This window comes from Strongylocentrotus purpuratus, unplaced genomic scaffold, assembly GCF_000002235.5.
Source record: "Strongylocentrotus purpuratus isolate Spur 01 unplaced genomic scaffold, Spur_5.0 spur5_scaffold_20, whole genome shotgun sequence".
Classification (NCBI taxonomy): domain Eukaryota; kingdom Metazoa; phylum Echinodermata; class Echinoidea; order Camarodonta; family Strongylocentrotidae; genus Strongylocentrotus; species Strongylocentrotus purpuratus.
The window spans coordinates 950,607-968,993 of record NW_022145606.1 but is presented as its reverse complement, the minus strand read 5'-3'; the positions used below and the strand labels follow the sequence as shown (position 1 = coordinate 968,993).

At 39.7% G+C, this 18,387-nt stretch overlaps 1 protein-coding gene across 1 annotated transcript in view; it reads right to left on the bottom strand.

Annotated features, from left to right (window-relative positions):
* Nucleotides 1-5,351, bottom strand: part of LOC574698 — a 54,430-nt gene extending 49,079 nt beyond the window's left edge. Inside the window, exons 1-3 of the mRNA XM_030992613.1 lie at nt 4,927-5,351; nt 4,205-4,250; nt 2,812-2,912 (exon numbers count right to left, since the gene is read on the bottom strand). Coding sequence (XP_030848473.1) covers nt 2,812-2,912; nt 4,205-4,250; nt 4,927-5,145 — 366 coding nt within the window. The 5' untranslated portion in view covers nt 5,146-5,351. The remainder of the gene's footprint in view (nt 1-2,811; nt 2,913-4,204; nt 4,251-4,926) is intronic.
* Between the last annotated feature and the right edge of the window lie 13,036 nt (nt 5,352-18,387).

The following is an 18,387-nucleotide window of genomic DNA, read 5'->3' as shown; positions in this document are numbered from 1 at the left end:
ACTCATGATCATATCTTCATAACCAAAAGGTATTTCTCGTTCATATTTATCATGATCAAGGTCAATATCCGTCCGGTCAATAAAAGGTCAAAAAACGCGCGCGTGCGCGTACGTCCGCGCGTCAATGCGCGCGCAAAATTTTGAAATGCTCAAAATCGTCTGAAAATCATTTTGCATACGTTTTAGCCCATTCTAAGCATTTTATAAAAAATCGCGCGTACGAGCATGCGCGCGCGTTTTCGCGCGTAAAACTTTTGCACAACATTGAATTGCCTTTTTTTTTTCTTTCATAATATACCACATATATTTACAAACATATTGATACCATGTTTGTCTCTTTATGACTATTAATAACGGAATGATCGACCGTTTAACATAAATCTCCATGCGCGCGAGCTCTTGTAATACATAGCATATATGGGCAAAAACACGCCTATACAAAATCCATTGTAGCTCTTTAGGATGCAAGGTGACCCCAATTTGTTTTCATATTTTAAAAGAGTATGATTCGGAAATATTGTTTCATGTCTCATTTGACCCTCAATTAACTCATGACGTCATCATAATGGCCTCCGAACTCAAAATTCCAATTTGCATATTATGACGTCAGCATATTTATGGAAAATTGATTGTATCTCTGTAAATATTGATCAATTTTCTTCCAAATTTTAATATGTTCTAGCTGAGACAAATTTCTACAAATGCAGTCAGTACTATTCTTCATTTTGACAAAGGTATCATGGCGTATTTTTGCGATTAAAGGAGGCATGTCAATTTTTCACATTTTGCGTGTATTCTCTATGGGACATGACTTTTTCTCAAAACTCGATTCTACATTCCCGTCTTTCGCGGGCAACATCTACGTCATTTTAGCTTCATTTACGCTGAACTTCGAGTATGATGTAGCTGAGACAATTAGCTATCTCAAATGTGCCCTTCATTTTGTCTAAAATGTTAGCTGGACCAGCCCACCTATACTTGTACCAAACAAGTATTACAAATCTAGTTTATTTTTCTTATTTCTAACCACTTTTTTTTGTGGACAAGATAACTTGAAAATGACTAAATCAAAAGCCTTGAAATTTGATACACATATGTATAGGCATATGTACAAAGCACAATAACGTTTTCAACATTGACCTTCACTGATGACGTAATCTAGGCGCCATTTTGTAACATTTTCGGAAAATCAACTCACGATCATATCTTCTGAACCAAATGTAATTTCTCATTCAGATTTATCATGATCAAGGTCAATATCAGTCCGGTCAATTTCAGGTCCAAAAAAGCGCGCGTGCGCGTACCTCTGCGCGTCAATGCGCGCGCAAAATTTTAAAATGCTCAAAATCGTCTCAACATAATTTTGCATACGTTTTAGGCCATTTTAAGCGTTTTATAAAAAATCGCTCACACGTGCATTTGCTCGTTTTCGCGCGTAAAACTATTACTCAACATAGAATCGCCATTTTTTTCTCTTTCATAATATGCCACATATTTTTACAAACAAATTGATACCATGTTTATCTCTTTATGACTATTAATAACGGAATGATCGACCGTTTAACATTAATTTCCGTGCGCGCGAGCTCTTGTAATACATAGCATATATGGGCAAAAACATGCCTATACAAAATCCATTGTAGCTCTTCAGGATACAAGGTGACCCCATTTTTTTTTCTTCATATTTTAATAGAGTATGAATTGGATATATGATTTCATGTCTCATTTGACCCTCAATTTTCTCATGACGTCATCGTAATGGCCTCCGAACTCATAATTTCAATTTGCATATTATGATGTCAGCATATTTTTGGAAAATTGATTGTTTCTCTGTAAATATTTATCGATTTTCTTCCAAATTTGGATATGTTCTAGCAGCGACAATTTTCTACGAATGCTTTTGTTACGATTTTTCATTTTGACAAAAGCATCATGGTGTATTTTTGCGATTAAAGCAGGAATGTCAATTTTTCACATTTTGCATGTATTCTCTAAGGGACATGATTTTTTCTCAAAACTCGATTTTACTTTTCCGTCTTTCGTGAGCAATATCTCCGTCGTTTTAGCTTCACTCACGCTGAACTTCGAGTATGTTGTAGCTGAAACAATATGCTATTTCTAATGTGCCCTTCATTTTGTTGCAAATTTTAGTTAGACCAGCCCACCTATACTTGTTCCGAACAAGTATTACAAATCTAGTTTTTTTTTGGTAAATGCACAGGATAGGGGTTAATAAACAAACAAAGAAACCACCCTTTCAAATTAAAAAAGCCCCGGAATGAAAGCATGGACGGCATTTGTTCCCCATTGAAACGCCTTAACATACTGCGGTGTATGCAGCTGAAAATATAATGGCGTCTTATTTTGTTTACAAACGAAGGATTCCTTTATTTTTTCCTTTGATTTTTCATCGGGGTTTAAAGTGAGGCAATATATTAAACATTTAGCCTGAGGGTAGTAAATGAGGATAAATAACTGAAGAGAAGACGACAAAAAAGGCACTGGAAATGTGTGAGATGTCATGGGACATCGTCTGCTTGTGCAAATCATGTTCAAAATGAGACATCACACATCTCAGCAGCGATCGGAGAGCTTTTCAGGTCTTATGCCGGGGCTGTTTTTAAGCGTTTTGAATTCATAATAATCATTACTGCTAATGTTTCCAAGCATCAAATTTGTATAAACTTGTCCAATCAAAGTTTCACCTTTGCAATAATGACAATCAAGTTAGTTTTTCAAATCAATGCACCTTTTCTTAACAACATAAATGGCCTGCTGTCTCGTATAAAATGCAAATGCGACCTGACTCACCGAATCCACTTGATGGGGATTGCCTTGCCCTGACTCATGCACATTGGTGCTTCTGTCCTCATTGCCTGTTTGGCCTGTTTTCAGTGATGACTCTTGATCACCTTGAATAGTTAAAAAGGGAAAGATAAAACACGTCATTAACTTTTGTAGAACATGCTAAAAATTGAGGGGAAATATTGTTTAGCGTGCGGAAGAACAGGAGAGAGAGAGAGAGAGAGAGAGGAGGGGTGAATCAAATTACAAGAATTACAATGTCATCGTCACCATCAGCAATTACAAGGCGCTGCTCTGTGGCATGCCCATCGTTTTGTACATTGGTTTATCTTTATATTGTAGTTTTTATGATAGTGGTCTTCTGTTCTCTGCTTCAAAACCATGTTCAGCAACACTCTAAAATCCACTCTGGTTGCATAAATCTTCATTTTGTTGCCACTTGTTCAACTGCTAACCTGTCTCACTGCCCTACTTTTGACAACGAATGGTGTTACTGTATATATACGGGCTGAGCTACTTTTACTTCGTGCCAACTATAACGAGGGATTTCGAAAAAGAGATAAGGCCAGAGACAGGAGGGGAAAAAAGGAGGAACGATGCTCGAACTCGAAACCATATGTCCAACCATGGATGGTCCAACCAACCTTTGTCACAGACTTTGCTTGGAAATGTACGATCACTTACAAACAAAATGAATGGACTTCGCGCTTGTGCTTGCTATTTGTATAGATACAGGGACTCAATTAAGCTTGTTATGTGTCTGTGAGACCTCTCCGATGCATTTATGATTATTTCTTTGTCAAAGGGAACTGGTGAATCCACTCGATGTCACCTGCTAGCTCCTGAATAAGAAGTGAACACACCTGCTGCTTTGATCCTATGTTCTATAGCATCACTATAACATTTTTCATGGGGGCTGACGAGCACATAGTTTGACTGGCAATAGCCAATTGTTATCACTTACATAACGATTGCAAATAATTCGTTTATGATTACAGTATATTTCCTGAGTTTTTAGTTTTTATTACTTGAATACTTCTTTTGAAAAATCACATAGTTTGTGGCATCTTAACAAGGAATCCTTCCCCTATACCTCATTAGTTATTCTCGTTTATAATTTTTTTCTCTCGATACATTTACTTGTTTACGTTGCATTTTGATAAGTGCTAACAGCTGAACATCATTTAAATGTGTATGCTGCAGAGCGTACCTGTAGGTATGAGTTATTCGAGTATTGCTGCTTTGCTTTCACAAAATCATATGCACGAACAAATAATTCCTTATTAACAAGTATTTCAATTAATTTGAATCTACCCGTTTCTGTTTTCATATACTACTTGAGTGTTGTATGATCATTGAAATTCATCGCTCAAGGTAAACATACAAAATCCATTATTACCTTGACCGCGAGGTTCTCTTCTAGATTTCTTCCTGTTGTCTGTTGCCTGAGATATTAAAAAAATAAGAGAAACTTGCCATTAGAAACACAAACATTCAAACACACACACACACACACACGCACACACTCACATAATCATATTATAATACATGGCTAATAGCTACAACTCAGTTACGTGTTGAAGCATTAGATTGGCTTGTGATATTTGATCTTCGGATGTACACATTAATAATTACTTAATAATGGTCTATGTATACATTATTGCATCAATATCCCGCGAGCAGTGTTACAAATTACCAATGAAACATCCGTAGGTGATCCCCTACAGCTATGTTGTCAATCATGTCTTGTCTTGCCTAATATCCGTGTGTCTCCAATCTCGAGGCGATACTTGTTTTGTCTTGTAATGTTCTCCAATTTTCCTTGCCATTCTTCCCTTTCCGTAGCTCCCCTTTTCCATTGGGGCCGTACCAAACATTGTTATTACATGCACTGTCATGAACAACGCTAAAAACGTATTTTCTTTAATGTGGATATTGTGACAAGGGTGAGAAATCAAAACTCTTTCTTCTTTATCAAACAAATCTACTTCTTTATATTCGATTCTTTTCATTTTTATCAAACGTGAGGTCATTAAATAGTACAAATAAAAAATGTGCATAATTAATTATTGTTCTAAATCACACGACTTAATCCTCTGCATAATTTAACTAAATACTTACTGCATCGTATTTGATAGCGCGTGTGGTGTCATTTGGTTGAGTATCCTTTGATGGTGGAAACCAACTATCCTGCCATTGCTGTTTTGTAATTCTTTCCCACTGATTTGTTACGAATTTCTTGAGTTGATCGAAGTCATGAGGAAAGATATCCTCCAATTTTCCACAGAAAATGACACAGCTTGACATCTTGAAAACCGTTGGCTGGTTGTTTTTCATCATTTGAAGGCGGGTTTGATAAGTATGCTTCTTCAAATTCTTCACAAGGTATGCAATGACGCAGATAGAATCACGGCCTGCATGAAATTTACAAATTCGAAATATCAGGACAATATACCACACATAGATGAAGAAACAAAATCGTAAGAAATTTTTGTATGTAAATATTCAGTCTGCAATAGAAATCAATGGTATGAGAAAAATCCTATCAACCTTATTTTTAGTGAAACACAAGTTTTTTAAAATCTGTCTGTCGTTGAACGTGCTGGGAGATACGCTTGAGTGCACTTGCCGCCAAGTTGCTTAGTCCTCGATCTTTTCAGCTCACAAATTTAAAGAATTCCAGCCTGGCCTATTGTTGAGAAAAAAAAGCGGCGAACACTACAGAGAACTAACGAAGATGGCGGATATCACGTAATCACGTACGAGCGCTGGCCACATTTTTCGAACCACTATGAGCCTCCTACGTATGTCGAACCCTAACCCTCATTCCGATAAAAATATGCAACCAACCAAAACAAGTTTAATAACAGAAGAAAACTAACGATTACTTTCATCATTAGCCCCCCCCCCCCCAAAGCCGCCTGACCACAACGGAATGAGTGAGGACTTGCGATATCTCCTGAAGTGCAATCGCAACTCGCTATTTTGCTCTTCTCCAACGCAAAAAGATACGACATTGTGCTGGATTAATATGTTTTTTCTTTCGACAAGAGTACAGAAAAAAAGCATGCTATTGTTTTCTATTATACTTTTTGAAAGGTTATGCCTGGATTACATTTGGCCTGCGATCAGTCTACGGAGCCCGTATCCTGCCCGTATTCCCTTTTCCGTACAGAGGCAGGAGGTGGCTGTGAGATTTTCGTACGGATTCACGGGCTCCGCGGCCTCTACGATTTTGTTTCGCAGAAAGTTATTCAAATTTGAAAAATCGTAAGCCCGTAGTCCGTAGACATGTCGTAGGTGTCATTGCACAATCCCTGCACAGACCTCGGGCTGAGGACTCGCGCTTATCGTGCAGCAAACGCACGATTTTTCGGTGAACATGGAGGCCAAAAAACGCTTCAAAACGGCACGGTGGCTGCACGGTCACCGCGCCTTCTCCGCGCAACCTTTACACGGAAGCTGCACGGGCTCCGTACGATTTTCGTGCGGAGGCTGCAGAGACTGCACAGCTACTGCATTGAAATTGCACGATTTCCGTACAATATCCAAGCAGCCTCTGAAGGGATTCGCCTCCGCCTGCCCGCAAAGGCCAATACAAGAAATGGCACGATGCTCATAGATAATGTAAACACAAACATCGTAGCCCGTAGCCTCCTACGATGCCCAAAAAAATCGCACACAAAATCGTAGACTGATTTATCGTACGGCGCCCGGGGTAAATGTAATCCAGGCATAACGTCTAGATCACATTTGCTCTACGGCTTGGATACGGCGGCCGTAGGCCCCTGAAACTGTACGGTCGCCGCAGGGACGCCCTAAGGCGGCCGTGCGTCATCACTTCAAAGGCCATACGGCAGCCGCAGATTTTCTGTCTCCACAAATTCAAAATACGCCGTGCGGCTACCATAACATAATACCGCTACCGTATGTGACCGTGGGAATGCTGAGGCAGCCTTATTATTGATATTGGCCGTAAACATTTTAGACCCCACAGCCGCCGCGGCAAATGTGACCTAGGCATAAGTGACTCCCGGGCACTCCAAAGCTAGAATGAAACGCACGCAAGGCCGTTGGTGACTTTATTCACATGCCCCAGACGTATGGAACGCGGCACACGTCTGCTAAATAACAGGCAGACGTCTGCTAATTGACCAACCACCGCCTGTTATTTAGCAGACGTGTGCAAGGTGCGATAGCACACGCCTGCTAGTTTATTAGCACACGTGTGCCCTTTTCCAGACGGATGCGCATGTTAAGCTGCTAAAGTGAAAACTCCGCTAAAGTGTAACCTGCCGCCTAAGTTTTTGAAAAAGAAGTTCACTTCAGCGAACGGGCTCGCGGCCGTAGCGGTCGTGATGCCGGCGCGCGTTTGTTGTTCGTGTACGTCTGGAGCTAGCTAGTATGGAAAGCCGTTGGTGACTTTATTCACGTACCCCAGACGTATGGAACGCGGCACACGTCTGCTAAATTGACCAATCACCGCCTGTTATTTAGGAGACGTGTGCAAGGTGCGATAGCACACGCCTGCTAGTTTGTTAGCACACGTGTGCCCTTTTCCAAACGGATGCGCAGTATGCTCGTAAATTGGTTTTTAAGGCAACCAATCAAGTCCGCTGTTACAAAGCTGCTCAGCTCTGTGCGTACGGGGCCTGCTCGCTGTTACAAAACTGCTCAGGTCAGTACATATTGGATGGGGGACACACCTACGGCCAGGCACGGATCCAGGGGGAGGGCCGAAGGGGTCTCCCCCTCCCCTGCCACAGAGAGAGAGAGCTAGAGAGAGAAGGAACAGAAGGGAAGGGGGAAAGAGGAGAGAAAGGAAAGAAAGAAGAGGATGAAAAAAAGAAAAGGGGGCAAAAGAGATCGGTTGGGCGGGGAGGGGCGACTGAGGGCCTTGCCTCTGAGGCTGTTGCCCCCCCCCCCCACCTCTTCCCCAAATTAAGGAAGAAAAGGGAAATAAAAAAAGGAGAAGAGGAGACAAAGGAAGGGGGAAAGGAATAAGAAAGGTAATGAAGGGGAATATCAGTAACGAATTTCTCGCAAACAATTTGTTGATCCTCAGGGGGGGGGGACAAAAAAAAAGAGTAGGAAGGGAAAAGGAAAGAGGAGAGCTAAAAGGGAACAAAAAGGGGAAAGAAGAAAAGAAAGGGAGGGGGTCAGATGCAATTAATCCAGCCAACAACATGTGGTTCGGGTAGGCGTGAAAGGCCACTGCCCCCCCCCCCCCAGCAAACTTTAAAAAGAGAGAAGGAAGGGAAGAGGAAGGGAAAGAGAAAAAATAGAGGAAGAAGAAAGGTAGGGGAGATCAGTTGCGATTTTTCCCGCCAACAAGGTGTGAATCGGGGGTGAAAGGCCCTTGCCTCCCCCTCCCCCCTCAGCAAAAGTGAGAGAGAGAGAGAGAGAGAGAAGGGAGGGAGGAAATGGGAAAGAGGAGAGAAAGGGAAAGAAAATAAAGAGTAAGAAGAAAAGAAAAGGGGGAAATATATGCTTTTGCGCCCCTCTCGCCCCCCCCCCCCAATAGGACCACCGCCAGATACACCACTGGACACTACTGGCGTACTCCCCCAAACCAGAATAAAACTAGGTTTTTTTCTAATTCGATTTCAGTGATTTACAAATGTTGTGAAATGACATAATTTTTAGTAAATTATACTTTATGAGTTTGTTGGAAAATGACTAATTTCCCAAAGATACAGTCAGGCGAGAAATATGCTTATTTTAATAGAGGCCTTCATGTCCAGGCCCGCGGAACGGCGGGGCTCGGGAGACTGAGATTTCCCCCCTCCCCACTATTTTGAAAAAGTATATTAAAAAGAAATAGAAAGAAAGAAAGAAAGAAAGAAAGGAAGAAAAAAAGGAAAGAGGGAAAAGATATAATGCTTTTGCGCTCATCTCGCCTCCCCCAAACGAGACCAAGCGCCAAATACGCCACTAGACACCACTGGCGTACTAACTGGAAGGGGCAGCCTCCCCCTTAAATGGTTCATTTCTAATTCGATTTCAGTGATTTACAAATGTTGTTAAATGATATAATTTTTTAGTAAATTATACTGTTTTATGAGTTTGTTGGAAAATGACGAATTCCCGAAGTTACAGTCAGGCGAAAAATATGCTTATTTAGAGGTCTGCACGTCAAGGCTCGCGGAACATAAATTGGCGTAAAGTCCAGGGGCTGAGCCCCAAGAAACTCAGGGGCTATCGGGGCATTCATTAACGTTCAGATGAACATATTTTAATACCCCGGTAACTCAGGGATTTTTAGGCATTTTATAACGGTCAGATAAGTATTCAGGAGCACGCCTTAGGGCCCTTGGTGGGATCAAGGGGTGGAGCCTCCGGAAAGTCAGGGGTTTTAGGCATTTAGCTACGGTCAGTTTATCATATTTTGAGACCTCATTACGACACTGGTAGGTCACAATTGATTTTTCTCTCTTTTTTCCCTTCTTCTTTTGAATATACTTTTTCAAAATAGTGGGGGCCCATGCCCCCGAGCCCCGCCGTTCCGCGAGCCTTGACATGTAGACCTCTAAATAAGCATACTTCTCGCCTGACTGTTACTTTGGGAATTTTCCAACAAACTCATAAAACATTTACTAAAAAACTATGTCATTTGTAAAACACTGAAATCGAATTAGAAATCAACCTCGTTTTATTCTTGTTTGGGGGAGTACGCCAGTAGTGTCCAGTGGCGTATCTGGCGCTTGGTCTCGTTTGGGGGGGGGGGGGCGAGAGGAGCGCAAAAGCATATATTTCCCCCTTTTCTTTTCTTCTTCCTCTTTATTTTATTTCACTTTCTCTCCTCTTTCCATTCCCCGACCTTCCTTCTCTCTCTCCCTTTCTCTCCCTCTCTCTTTTTTTTTGCTGAGGGAGGAGGGGAGGCAAGGCCTTTTCCCCCTCCCCCGATCCCCCTTTTTTTTACCCCTTCATCTTCTTTTTCTTCTTTCTTTCCTTTCTCTCCTCTATTCCTTATTTTCCTTCATCTCTCTCTCTTTTTTTGTCGGGGGGGGGGGCAAGGCCCATATTATTATTATTATTATTATTATTATTGTTATTATTATTATTACACATATCTTAACATTCAAATATTAAAAACAAACAAAGAACAGAAGTATAAAGAAGAAAAAAAAATGTACAAATAAAGATACTACTATCCACCCCCCCCCCCATCATCAATTATTAATTTCCAATCAGCGTTAAAGAAAACGTATAGTTATGTAAATATATATTTAAGCGTACGTAATATATAAACACTAAGAATTATTTCAAATATTATAGAACTCAAACAGTAAATCATATTGATATTGCATTACCCCTTTGTACGCTACATGACGCGAAAACCTTCAAGGCCCGAGAGTGTTCAAGCCCCCTGTCTCCCAACAAGACACAATTTTAAAGTGCCCCCCCCCCCTCTCCGAGCAGTAGCTAGGCTTGTATTCTTTTAGTCTAAATACTAGTTTTATCCTGAGGTTTAAAGATTCCAATGTCATGGACAGACGAAAATTTTCATTGGCTAAAATTGTATAGTTTCTGGGTGCCTGGTCCATAAGTCCTAATAAATCTTATAAATCTAATCTTATTTAGCTAAAAATCTTGAAAATCTAACTTCCTTACTTATTTGGAAAATATACCGTGCAATATTGTATATTTACGAAAAGCTTGAATGTGGTATATAACTTAAAGGCTAAATCCACTTCAAAATAATTCGCTTTCAATAAATGGAGAAAAACAAGAGAAGCAGAGCAAAAAAATGAGTAAAATTGAATAACTAATAAGGAAGTTATGAATTTTTTTAAATATGAAAAACTATGGAACAATGGAAATCACTACACAAATTGCCAATTTGGTTATCAGTTTGTGACGCCATTGCCTCACTATTTATCATGTCCCTGCTATTTATCAATTGCTTTATATATTTGTATGCCAAGGGCCCACTATTTGGAACAAACTACCCCCTAAACTTAAACAGTGTGCATCTTTAAACAGTTTTAAGCATCATCTAAAACTTCACCTGATACAGAAAATTTGAATTTGACAAACGCAATTTGTATGGGTGTAATTACCATTGTAGTATTGTATTTTCTTCGTTCCCTTATTTGTTTTTTGTGTGTACATTTTTAGGATCATCTACCTATAAGTTTTTGTAACTTGTTTGATGATCCAACCACTTCGTAATTTCCTTTAGTGTATTTTCCATTTTAGTGGTTTATCTATGTTTGCAAGAAACTATTGTAGTCATTGCCTTGTATGTTTTTATGAAAGTGGTGAATAAATTCAATTCAATTCGATTCAATCCCATTAATTTCCCTCTTTATCCCCAAAACTTGATTTCCTCATGCCTTTGCCCAGGTTATATGATTTGTATCGTATTGCGGGCATGACATTTCACAAGATCTTTTATAAACTTTGAAGAATTGAATCTGTTTTCAGAATATTGTATATTCATAATTATTGACTTATGTAAATAAATTTTCAAAATTAACACTTTTCATGATTTAGCTGAAAAAATTACTCTATATTAGATTATTATCAATATGACTTGGATGCTAGTGTTAGGAAATGAGATTGTCAGTGGGAAAGTGAGAAATTTATATTACCAATAGAAGGAAAACAATAAGAGGATAGTGAAGCAATGACGTCAGGCGCGGATCCAGGGGGACGAGCGGGCCTTGCCCCCCACCCCGCACAAAAAAGAGAGAGAGAGAAAGAGAAGGAAAAAAGGGAAAGAGGAGAGAAAGGGAAAGAAAGAACAGGAAGAAGAAAAGAAAAAAAAAAGATCGGGGGGGGGGGGGGCCGAAAGGGCCTTGCCTCCCAGGCTGTTCCCCTCCCCTTCCCTCCCCCCCCCCTAAAAAAGAGAGAGAGAGAGAAGGAAGAAAAAGGGAAAGAGGAGAGCTAAAATGGAACAAAAAAAGAGGAGAAAGAAAAAAAAGGGTAAAAAGAAGGGAAGATCAGTTGCTGTTAATCCCGCCATCTAATTAACGTGCGGAGCGGGGTGGGAGCCGAATGGCCCTTGCCCCCCCCCCCCCCGTCAACCTAAAAGAGAGAAAAGGAAGGGAAGGGAAAGGTAAAGAGGAGAGAAAGGGAAAGAAGAAAAAAAAGAAGAAGAAAGGTAGGGAAGATCAGTTGTGATTTTGTTTCCCCGCCAACAAGGTGTAATGGAGGGGTGGGGGGCACTGGTGTACTGATAGGGGGCGGGGGCGGCTTGGGGGAAATGAAATTCAAACGTGGTTTATTTCTAATTCCATAACGGTGGTTTACAAATAATGCTATAATGACAGAATTTTTCCGAGATTTGTCCTCACTTTTTAGTAAATTACCTATACTTTTGTATGCGTTTGTTGGAAAATGACAAATTCCTAAATTTACAGCCAGGCAAGAAATATGCTTCTTGAGATGTCTACATGTCAGGGCCCGCGGAAAAGCGGGGATCGGGAGCCTCGAGCTCCCCTCCCCCCACACACTTTAAAAAAAAAGTATATTAAAGAGAAATAGACAGAAAGAGAGCAAGAAAGAAAGAATGGCTAACTGCCAGTGGCACAAAATAATGAGGTATCAAAATATGCTCATCTGACCGTGATTAAATGCCTATAAAACCCCTGAGCTTCCGGGGGCCGGGTCGGAGAGGTGGAGGCGGTCCTCCCTAAAACGCTGGCCCCCCAAAAAACAAAAACAAAAAAATAAAAGAGAGGAAATAAAAGGAAGAGGACGTAGGAAGAAAAATGAGCAGACAAAGAAGATTTTTGAAGGATTAAAATAAGAGTCGAGAACGGTACAACGAATCGTCTTCTTTCTCTAATGATTTAATGTAACGTAAAAGCTTCCGCGCTTCGCGCAGGAGGGGGGGGGGGGGCTGAATTTAGACGAGCATTAAGAGACGAGTACGGTACAACAAATCGTCTTCTTTTTCTAATAATTTAATGAAACGTCAAAGCTTCCGCGCTTCGTGGAGGGGGAGGTGGAAGCTCGCCCCCACCCCCTATTATGTGACTGCTGGTCACCATTACGTACCAATATTTGGCTCGCATTCAAAACTTTCTTATTAGTTATCCGATTTTGCAAACTTTTAGTTTGATTGGTTTGTTATTAATTTTTGAAGTGGACTTGCCCTTCAAATCCATACAACCCCCTCTCTGTCGATTCCTTCCTTTGTTGTGGGTTAGGGACATGATACATCAGCCCTAGATGGCAACGCTGTTACACCCCACCTCCCCCTCCTCCCCCCCCCCCTCGCGAAACACATACAGGCTACGCCATTTGAACTACTTGAACGAAAATTGTCGGTAATATGTACTTGCACTAAGGGAATACTGTAGGGAGGGTGAGCCGAATGGCGCAGTGTGGTCAGACTGATGGGGGGGGGGGGTGCCCGGGATGATGGTTCACGTTTAAGGGTCGCTATTCATAACATGGGTTGAGGGTCGCTTTTTATAAACAATTAAATGCAAATTAAATTAGCAATAAACAAAATGTTAATAAGAAAGCGAAATAATGGATAGGGAACACCCCCGAGGCTGTGGCGTAGGCGCAAGGGGAGGGGGGGGGGGGGGGGGGGGGGCGGGGGTCGCCACATGGCCCCGAATATTTGTAGAAAACATTTATTGAAAACGTACATTTCTGAACAAATGAAGAAATAGGCGTGCCCCAATAATGTACGTGACCCACCATCCTGCCCCTCCCACAAATTTTTTAAAAAAAATCAGTACGACCACGCTGCGCCATTCGGTCCACCCTCCCCGCAGTATTCCCTTGGTACGAGTAAACAGCGGGGGGGGGGGGGGGGGGGGGGGGGAGGGGGAGGGGGTATGTCGCCGCCCCCAGAAATAAAAAACAACAAAGAAAATGCAATTAATTATCAATAATTCATTGCATTTGACCCCGACCCCTAACATAAAAAAAAAAAATCCTCTATGTGGGCATGCCTTGAACCATAATTCATGGCCCTACATAGTTTCTATTTAGCTCACATCTACATTATTATAAGAACAGTTTCATTATCAAATCGAATAAACACTTATATACAGATAATGTTATATAATCAGGTGGGCTGTATATCGTACAGACCACCTTATAATTTCGTTAGAATTGCCTTTATTTATTTATTATTAAATATTTTTCTTATTTCTAACCACTTTTTTGTGAACAAGATAACACGAAAATGGCTCGATCAAAATCCTTGAAATTAAGCACATATAAGTAAAAACATATGAACAAAGGACAGAAATGTTTTCAACCTTGAACTTGACTGATGACGTCATCTAGGCGCCATTTTGTAAAATTTTACGAAAATCAACTCGTGATCATATCTTCATAACCAAAAAGTAATTCTCATTCATATTTATCATGATTAAGGTCAATATCCGTCCGGTTAATTTCAGCTCAAATAATGCGCGCGTGCGCGTACGTCCGCGCGTCAATGCGCGCGCAAAATTTTGAATTGCTCAAAATCGTCTCAAAATGATTTTGCATACGTTTTAGGCCATTCTAAGCATTTTATAAAAAATCGCGCACACGCTCATGCGCGCGCGTTTTCGCGCGTAAAACTATTACATAACATAGAATCGCCATTTTTTTTCTTTTATGATATTCCACATATATTTACAAACAAATTGATACCATGTTTGTCTCTTTATGACTATTAATAACGGAATTATCGACCGTTTAACATAAATCTCGGTGCGCGCGAGCTCTTGTAATACATAGCATATATGGGCAAAAACATGCCTATACAAAATCCATTGTAGCTCTTTAGGATACAAGGTGACCCCAATTTGTTTTCATAATTTGATAGAGTATGATTCGGAGATATTGTTTCATGTCACATTTGACCTTCAATTAACTCATGACGTCATTATAATGGCCTCCGAACTCAAAATTTCAATTTGCATATTATGACGTCAGCATATTTATGGAAAATTGATTGTATCTCTGTAAATAGTGATTGATTTTCTTCTAAATTTTAAAATGTTCTAGCTGAGACAATTTTCTACAAATGAAGTCGTAACAATTATTAATTTTGACAAAAGCATCATGGCGTATTTTTGTGATTAAAGGAGGCATGTCAATTTTCACATTTTGCGTGTATTCTCTATGGGACATGATTTTTTCTCAAAACTCGATTCTACATTCCCGTCTTTCGCGAGCAATATCTACGTCGTTTTAGCTTCATTTACGCTGAACTTCGAGTATGTTGTAGCTGAGACAAAAAACTACTCAAATGTACCCTTTATTTTGTCTCAATTTTTTGTTGGATCAGCCCACCTATACTTGTTCCAAACAAGTATTACAAATCTAGTTATGTTTTGTTCTTATAAGTACACATCATATTCATTCCTAATATGGTGATTCGTTATACCCTAACTCTAAATTAGACCTTCATTGTACCCATACAATCTCATCTAAACGAGCTAATCTATTATCCTCTCAGATTTAGAAATAATAATACTAACATAGAAATGTGTTGTATTCCTCCAGCACACAACACATACATAATCTCAGGTTTAAATATCGTTTTAGGAAAACGAGCTTACTGCAATCTGCATGTGATTCACCTATAATTATTGCACTATTATTATGCTTCGACTACCCATATGACATATAATATAGAAATATAAAGGAATAATCATAAACTATATACAAGCCAAGAAATATAGACTAAAGAATATTGATTTCCACTTATGAAATACAGCAATATATGTTGTATTATAAGCCAATCAACATCCAAACACCAATTAGGCCTATGGGATAATTATGAGCAGGTTTATTCTATTGAAAAACCAAAAATTAACGGTCAGACAAGCAAATGCAAACTCTTCACAGTGTTTCGAACTTCTAATCTGAGCTCTTAAGCAAACATGCCTCCTATCACTAATCCCCCTGTCCTAGGCCTAGCCCAATTAATGCAGAATGTTGCTCAACAACACAGCATGCACTGGGGAAGAAAGGGAGAGAAAGAGAGAGTGTATGTGTGTGTTCCCCTACCACGAGTGAGGGTTGACCTCTGTACAGAGTGACCCAAGAGAGATAAGGGAGAGATGGAAGAGGGGGGAGAGATCTACTCTGTTGTTCCAACACTATGTATCTACACTGGATCATACACATTGTCACAATGGCACTGTTTAGTATATCACCTAATTTGCAATTAGAGTAGGTACCATTCATGATATTAGATTTACCTTTTCTTTATCAACCCTAGACTAGCTTTATAGTATTTACATACTCCAATACTAGGTGGAGGATATTCAGATAAACGTTCATATAGCAGTTCGGTACTTCGTTTATAATTTGACAATTTTTTTTTTGCATCAGAAAGTCCCAACCTCAATGGAAGTACTCTTACAATGTTCTTTTCTGACATAGAAAAAAAAATCAATACTTTTGAGAACGGTAAGAGTACCACGTGCGTCGATCACCACGTGCCCGGCACATTTTTGCTTGTCTACGCTGCATGCACCCACTGTCGATCCAAACACACACATACAAGGTATTTGATTGGTCGATCAATTCCAGACGCATGCGCAGTAAAAAGCACACGTCTGGAAAAGGGCACACGTGTGCTAATAAACTAGCAGACGTGTGCTATCGCACCTTGCACACGTCTGCTAAATAACAGTCGGTGATTGGTCAATTAGCAGACGTCTGCCTGTTATTTAGCAGACGTGTGCCGCGTTCCATACGTCTGGGGCACGTGAATAAAGTCACCAACGGCTTTCCATAAGCTAGCTGAGCTGAGGCCAGGCGCACGCGTGATGAGATCTAGAGACTGACCGTCATGCGTTACCACACTATGTCCAGCATCTACCTCACAGTTACTCATATGCTCATCCAGTTATAAATAGTCTTTCTACATTTCATGGAAATAGTATTAATACCGTTCTCAATATGAAATCTAACATATTGTTATTTTGGTTATTTGTTGTTGCGAAATGCGGATGAGCGCTACGTCATTGACGTTCTGGTTAAATTCTCCCAACCGTTTTTTTTCCATGAAAATAAGACATACTGTAAGACAGGATTTGTTTAAATCTTTCAACTATTAAATGTCTTGAATGGTATATAGAGCCAATTCATTGCTTTTTGATGATTAACAATCACCTTAATTTTAATTAAGTTGTAATAATATAGTTGGGAGAATTAAGGAGTCGATCAGATCAGTTTTTCCCAATTGTTATTATCAATATTGGTCTGTTTTCACTTAAACTTGGATACCCCTGTGGATGTATTATAAGCAACAAACAAATTGCCCCTAAAACACTTCTGCTTTAGAGAAAATGAATAATAAAAAATTTACAGGTGCTCCCCTGTCCCCCGCCCCCCTGTGGCACCGCCCATGGCAGCAGGTTACACTTTAACATCAGGTTACACTTTATAGCAGCAGGTTACACTTAAACAGCAGGTTACACTTTAGCAGCAGGTTACGCTTTAGCAGCAGGTTACACTTTAGCAGCAGGTTACACTTTAGCAGCAGGTTACACTTTAGCAGCAGGTTACACTTTAGCAGCAAGTTACACTTTAGCAGCAGATTACACTTTAGCAGCATGTTATATTTTAGCAGCAGGTTACCCTTTAGCAGCAGGTTACACTTAACCTGGTTTGAAGATTATTTGTGTAAACGATCACAGTTTATACAATATAAAGACAAAATGTCTTTGAAATTGAATATAACATGTGGTGTCCCTCAAGGCTCCGTTCTTGGACCAACATTATTTTTACTATATATAAATGACTTACCTAACTCCACAAACTTTTTCAATTTCAGATTATTTGCTGATGACTCAAATCTTTTTCATACTTTTAATCCTAGACAAAAAGAAATTGATTTAGAAATTGTAAGTGAAAATTTAATGAAGGTGCAGGAATGGTGTAATGCAAATGAAGTCACAATTAACTTACAGAAAACAAACTATATGATTATGAAATCAAAAGCTAGATCAATAGACAAAAAGGGATCTGTGAGAATATCAAGATCAAATATTAAAGAGGTATCTGTTGCATCATTTGTAGGAATTGAAATTGATTGTCACCTTTCATGGAAAGAACACATTCAGACGATAAACAAATGCATAAGAAAGAAAGTAGGTATTCTGTTTAAACTGAGACATTTTGTTCCCAAGAATATACTTGTGTTATTATATAAGGCTTTTATACAGCCTCACCTCTCTTATGGAGTAGAAGTATGGGGGAGCACTTACAAAAGTAATCTAAATTGTATATATTTAAGTCAAAAAATGGCAATGAGAGCAATTACATTCAGTCCACTTAGAACAGACTCCAAAGCTCTTTTCCAAAGTCTAAACATTTTAAATATTTTTCAACTTCATGAACTTCTTGTATCAACATTTATGTACGATTTGGTAAAAGGTTTTTTACCACACTCTTTAGTGGATTATTGTCAGATGATACAGCATAGATATGCAACTAGGAGAAAAGAAAGTGGCTTACTTTATCAACCAAAATGTAAGACAACGCAAGGGCAATTTTGTATTTCGTTTGTAGGAACAAAGCTGTGGAATGATCTGCCAGATGAAATTAGATTAAAAACATCAAGGTTATCTTTTCGGAGACATCTTTCCACCTACCTTCTAT